This window comes from Hippocampus comes, unplaced genomic scaffold (genome assembly GCF_001891065.2).
Source record: "Hippocampus comes isolate QL1 unplaced genomic scaffold, H_comes_QL1_v1.1 scaffold335, whole genome shotgun sequence".
In the NCBI taxonomy this organism is placed as follows: Eukaryota; Metazoa; Chordata; class Actinopteri; order Syngnathiformes; family Syngnathidae; genus Hippocampus; species Hippocampus comes.
In genome coordinates, this window is record NW_017805823.1 from 1457535 (window position 1) to 1463537 (window position 6003).

General features: G+C 37.5%; 1 protein-coding gene across 1 annotated transcript; it reads right to left on the reverse strand.

Annotated features, from left to right (window-relative positions):
* Nucleotides 1-757: 757 nt before the first annotated feature.
* LOC109525681 (peptide YY-like) lies at nt 758-3362 on the reverse strand. Its single transcript, XM_019886419.1, has 4 exons — nt 2773-3362; nt 2460-2634; nt 2287-2376; nt 758-1675 (listed from the first exon to the last, which is right to left on the reverse strand). Exons 2-4 carry the CDS (start codon nt 2618-2620, stop codon nt 1651-1653), a joined length of 276 nt encoding a protein of 91 aa, XP_019741978.1. The 5' UTR covers nt 2621-2634; nt 2773-3362; the 3' UTR covers nt 758-1650.
* Between the last annotated feature and the right edge of the window lie 2641 nt (nt 3363-6003).

Here is a 6003-nt window from a genome sequence, read left to right on the forward strand (position 1 = left end):
TCTTCAGGAAGAAAAAAAAAAACATAGTACGCCACAGCAGTAATGAAAATGGGAAATGACATGTCGCACTTGGGGAAAAAAAAACAAGTCTCTCCATCTGTATTGATTGTATTGATTTAATTACCTCTGCAATGGGTCCCAGTGCATTAAATATGATGGTATGTGCTCTTAATGCGTTGCACATAGAGAAAATTCTTGTGAAGAAGCACAGGCTAAAACTGGGGTTTTATTTTCGAAACGAGCTGTGTCTTTCTTTTAAGGTAAACAAGCATCGTCTTGATGCAATACAGTATTATCTCTTTTGGATTAGGGAGCTATTTTATACATGAATGCTGCTGTAAAATGTCTTGAGATGGTTGGTAGTGTTTATCACAATTCTTGATGTTCATTACTAAAATGTCCAATCACCACAGTAAATTAGGCCCGATCCTAAATCTTCATCTAGTTTTATATTTGTGGCTTAATTAATCTGAAAAATGTTGAGTCCTATAGTCTTTGGTTTCCAAGATTATTTGTTGCTTTCGGACCCCTATACTCGTACAGAGTTGGGTAAAAGAGGCTTTGTTTACGCTGCTCTTTATGCCACAAAAAGGATGGGAGATACCTGTTTTAATTTATAAATAAAATAAACAGAAAAAATTACTGTAATGCTGCACTTGCTCTTACAAACTGCATTGTGACAAGCTTCAAAATGTGTCACATTGTACAAGTCATTTACAACGACGACTACACGGGGGAAACAGAAGATGGGCACCACTTTGTCTATTTTCACATTTATTTAAAGAAAATACACAGTAGATATAATAGTGTTTCCCAAACTTTTTCTACGAAGTACCATTATGGTGATCAACAATAAAATACAGTAGTGTAGTAGGCCCAAGTGTTAGTGTATTTATGATTGTAAGCCACCATAACATGATGCAGTTTGAAAATCACCCCTGCATTCTGATATGAAAATAAAAATAATCTGTAATGACATAATGATTCCATTCAAATGCATTACACATAAAAGTTCCATTAAAATCACTTAGATAAAAGTTTAATGACAAACAGTTCATATCGATGTAATACAACTGTATTCTCCAAAAAAGTTAAATACAACTAAACTGTACATAGGCAGGGATTCTTTTGCATCCCACAGGAGCCTACACTTTGAGAATCACTGACACAGAAATTCAACATACATTTGGAAATTGTGAAATGGTACAAAAATTCTAAATTAATTAAACATCATAACTTAGTGACAGCTCCGTGTTTGTTGACTAATGTATATTAGAGAAACTACCACCTATACCACAAATGAAGGCATTTTCATCATTAACAATATGATTATTAAAAGAATATGATAATGATAATAATTGGAAACATAAAATAAATACAGAGATTTTGCTCATTTTTTAAATTTTATTCCTGTCCCAAACACAAAGCACAATCTAGTAGTGTGCTGTATTACCAAAATATCGTTGTACCACAGATTATCACTAGAGGACACTGTTTAGTAAGGGACGCTGCATATCGGGCCAACAAGATGTGAAAAAATATTATTTACAATACTGTATACATGTACTTTAATATTATTAAATACAATATTTCATGCACCACAATTGACAATTAACTCCAAATGAAAAGTTTCAAGCAACTCCGAGATCATCACCACATTGGCAGCTCATCATACCTACAACAAAACAGACACAAGTCATTGGCATAGAATAGACTAGAAACAATAATTGGAAAAAAAAACAATGGGGAAAAAATAAAATGATGCTCAGCAACCTCTTTTTATTTTTAGTTTGTATTACTGTGTTACTAAAATTGCTATCAAGAGGTACAAGAACCCTCAACTATATACAACAGCAAAAAAGAAAAACAAATAATTAAAAAAAAAACAGCTCAGCAGTAACCTTTATTCTTAAGACGTTTAATTATATAATGTGTAGTTAAAAATAAATACCTGAAATTAAAAAGTGTTCAGGGACTCAAATCAATTTAATAGAATTCTATCTATCTATGTATCTATCGATCGATGGTTCTTAATCTTGCAGTCAGGAGGTGTGTGAATGCTACTTTTTGAAAGTACAAAGTAGAAAATAGCCCAAAAGTTACAAAATATTGCTCAAGTGACTTTCATAGCCTTTGCAAAAATATTAAATCTAACAATGCAATTCTCAAAGCAAACCCAAACCTCAAAGATATGATAAAACTATATTTTAAAAAATCCCCACAACATGTAAGACATGTATACTACATGTTAAAAGCAGATGGATGGTGTGTTGTTGCAGATCCTACCTGTCATAACTGGACCCAGGAATAGTCTCTGTGCTCTCCTTTACAAACACATCAGAAAACATTGTGTCTGGAATGTCTCGTTTTCCATATCTGTGCAAGGATAAAAGCCAGGCAACATGTCACGACTGCACCGCTGATAATAACAATAACCTCACTGTCTCCATGTCGCTCACCTCTGCCTTGTAATGAGGTTGATGTAGTGTCTGAGTGCAGAGTAGTATTTGGCCATTTCCTCGGGGGGTGCTCCTTCTTTCGGGGTGACAGGCTTGCGTGGATACGCATCAATGCCCGAGTGAACGCAAGCCAGCAGGCAAATAACCACAACCAGCAACATCCCAGCAGAGAATCCTGGATCACATGAAAGAAGCAAAAAAAAACTTTACAATCAGAACATGCAGTAATCATCCAGTAGCGAGATAGATGCGTGAGATATAAACAGCTCAATTTCTTCAAAAAGCAAGGAAGTGATCATCCTGAAGGACATACCTTGTTAGAAGATGAAGATTGTGCTGTGGGGTGACTTCCAATATTTTCCAGGCTCTTCTGTCAGCCTCCCAGCGCTGCCAGTGTTTTATACAGGGTGTGTCAAATGGAGGAGGCGGTAACTTTCACTCACTTTAACAGCCCTCCGGGGGAAAATCCGCCGCCTCATTCAATTAGTAATCTCTGCCAATGACACAAATGTCAGTATTCTGTGACTTTATGACGAAATACATGCGTAAAACACCAAATTGAGTCACCAAATGAAGATTTTCCATGTTCTCACATGTTGCACATCATGTCACTTGGGAATCAAAGTTCACCCACACTATCTATTTTCCATGTCAAAACTCTCCATACGGCACGGTTTTCCCGATTTGTTTGTATTTTTATCCGCCACCACCAAAATGAATTGGAAGTTATTCAGTCATAGGGTGAGTGAAGTGACTGAGTGGATTTTATGGCATTTATCATTCATAGCCAATTTATGCAGAGGACCTCCACTTCCAGGACGCAAAAGTATTTGGGCAAATTTGTAAATATAATCCAACTCCAGACTTCTTTGAAGGTAAAAAAGTGAATATTCTTGATTTCAAACCAAATGGATATCCTGAAAACAAAAGAGAGGGTTTCAAGAGTCATAAACCAGCACAGAGTGAAGGCTGCTTCAGTGAAGCCCTGAAAATGTGTCTCCAGGTGACAATTCAGTGATTTCCATTGATTCCGGACATTCACTGATGACAAAGGATTTTTACTCAAGTTGTCTAAAATACTTGTACTCTTCTGTCTCCGAAAATGGAGGCACGAAATCACTGCAGTTCCCAAAATGTGTTATCAGCAGAGGGTTACACTGTTAGAAATGCATATTGTACTGCCCAAGCTCAAGATCTCGCAGCTCTTTTATAAATGAACTGCTAACAGATCCTGTACTGTAGATGTAAACAGCTAGAAGTTGCTAACATTTTTGGCTAATGTTAGCTTTAGCAATACCATTCAGTTAGCAAGCGAAGTGTGTACTGTTAAACAAATGTAAAACGAGACTTATAACCTTAACAGGATCCAATACATGAAAATGAAAATTGTGTTAAATGTTAGTCGACAAAATGGTGGTCGTAATGTCATTGAAAACAGCAGACAGTTTCCTCACTGGCAGTTACCCCATAATGGCAGGGTGGACAGCAAATTCAGACAGGGCAAAAACACATACATTCAATTTTAAAAGTGGTATAAAATGAAGCAAACCCATTTTAGGAGACTTTTTTTTTTTATCGGTATGCGTGTAAATGTTTGTGTGCCAGTAGAACCACAGAGTTTCATTATTCTGATACATTTTCCTGATGACTGATTGATTCTGATGAGAGCAGAGGCACTTTACGGCGGCAAGCATCACTGTCCAAAAACTTTTGTATCTCTCTGTATCCACCCTACAATATACAAAATTGCGGCCGGGTAAGTGCATTAGAGTGCAGGGAGTACACACGTGCACCAGAAGATCAATACCTTTTGAATTACATCCTAGCAAATGTTGTGTTTTACAACAGGATCAGCTCCTAAGCAGCCAGCGTCCATTAAGACATTAAACTTAAATGAATTGCACAAACGCTCACAGGCTGGCGTACAATTGATTTCAATTTGCAGCTTTTAAATATTAAATGAGAAAATGAATGGTTCGACTCAATCACTATGTGTAATGTTGACAAAAAGTAGAGAGAGGAGGGTTTTTTTTTCTTCAACCATTAGAACGTCGAGCTTATAATAGTGGCTGATGATGATATGTATTCACATTAAGAAAAAATGTGATCATCTTCTGCTCGACTGACGAAAGCACAGAGCCTGTATGGAGAAACAAATCACATGATGAATGTGAGGTAAATAGCTCAACGACAGCAAAATTACATAAATTAGACAAGAGCATGCCTGTAAACAGACCTGGCCGACACATCAGTGAGATTTGAATGTACTGTATTGTAAACAGTGGCATTGTCACCCAGACAGACAACAACTTAAAACCGTAACTCAAGCCTTTTGTTGGCAAAAAGACTGCACATTGCTCTGAAATCATACCAAAATGGGTCAGGACTCAAATGTCTGAGATGTAGGTAATGGAGGTCTCAAAAGCTTTCAAGACCCTGAACGACGGGGCCACTTTAACACAACTACTTTGTGAGAACGAGAAGAGCATTATGGCAGATTGGCGGAATGAAGTCTTTGCAGGAAATGTGCAAAAAGAACTTTTAGCCATTTCTGTATTTTATAATCAAACAAACACTCTAAGAGTCACGCATTTGCATTCTTGAAAAAAAGATATAATTACAATAAGATTAAAATGATATTACCCCATAAATAATAAGAGGAAAAGACCAAAAAAATGCAACACAGAGGCAATAAAAAGTAGGTTTATGCAGTACAAAAATATATTTGAATTTGACCATGTGCTCAATTATTTATGTAAAAAAACATACATAAATAAATCTACAATTACAAAGCAATTACAAAAGGCATATTATTTCATCCTGTCACTGTCAATCAGAGTGAGAATTATTCCTATTATAATTAATTGTAAATGTAGATTTTTGCTGTAGCTTGTGCTGGATCTCATTTGAGTGTGCCTAATGTCATGGGCCTTGTGGTCAGCGACTATTAATTAATAATGCATCGTTAGCAACATACATACGAACATTTTCTCAAGTGCTCGCACTGTTCCGACTCACGGGGAGCTTTAGCATATCTCAGTTGATTTTGGACAGAAGTCAGATTAGATCCTGCACTGCTTGCCAGTCTGTCACGGGACACACAGAGTAGAACACACAAATGATTCACGCTCACATTCTCACGTCACTTTTAGTGGGAACTGAACCCACTCTGCGTGAACCAAAGTCAGGCAAATGTATCAGTACTCATAAGTGACTCACTACCCAGTCAGCAAAGGCATCTGGCCCGGCTTCGGCATGAAGCCGGCACAGCTGGCCTGGTGTCGGCAATGGCATAACGCATGTGGGCCGAACACGGCCCAGGCGTGGCAAAGGAGGCACTGGCTTGACTCTGGCAAACCAGATGAGGGCCGGTTGTGGCGTGAAGTATTTGGGCCAGAAATGTATTTCCAACTCCGGCCCGAATATGGCCAGCCAGTATTGAGCCATTCCTAAATGCAGTTTCAGATTTTTTTTTCAACACACAGCCTTGTTTTACAATTGCACACCGATGCGGAATTCCATTCATCACACACACACACACACA

Coding starts and splice junctions, on each gene's coding strand:
- LOC109525681 (XM_019886419.1), bottom strand. CDS start 2,620: ATGTTGCTGGTTGTGGTTATTTGCCTGCTGGCTTGCGTTCACTCGGGC. Junction 2,377..2,459: donor AACCTCATTACAAGGCAGAG/GTGAGCGACATG, acceptor ATCCTTGCACAG/ATATGGAAAACGAGACATTC. Junction 1,676..2,286: donor CCTGGGTCCAGTTATGACAG/GTAGGATCTGCA, acceptor GTTTTGTTGTAG/GTATGATGAGCTGCCAATGT.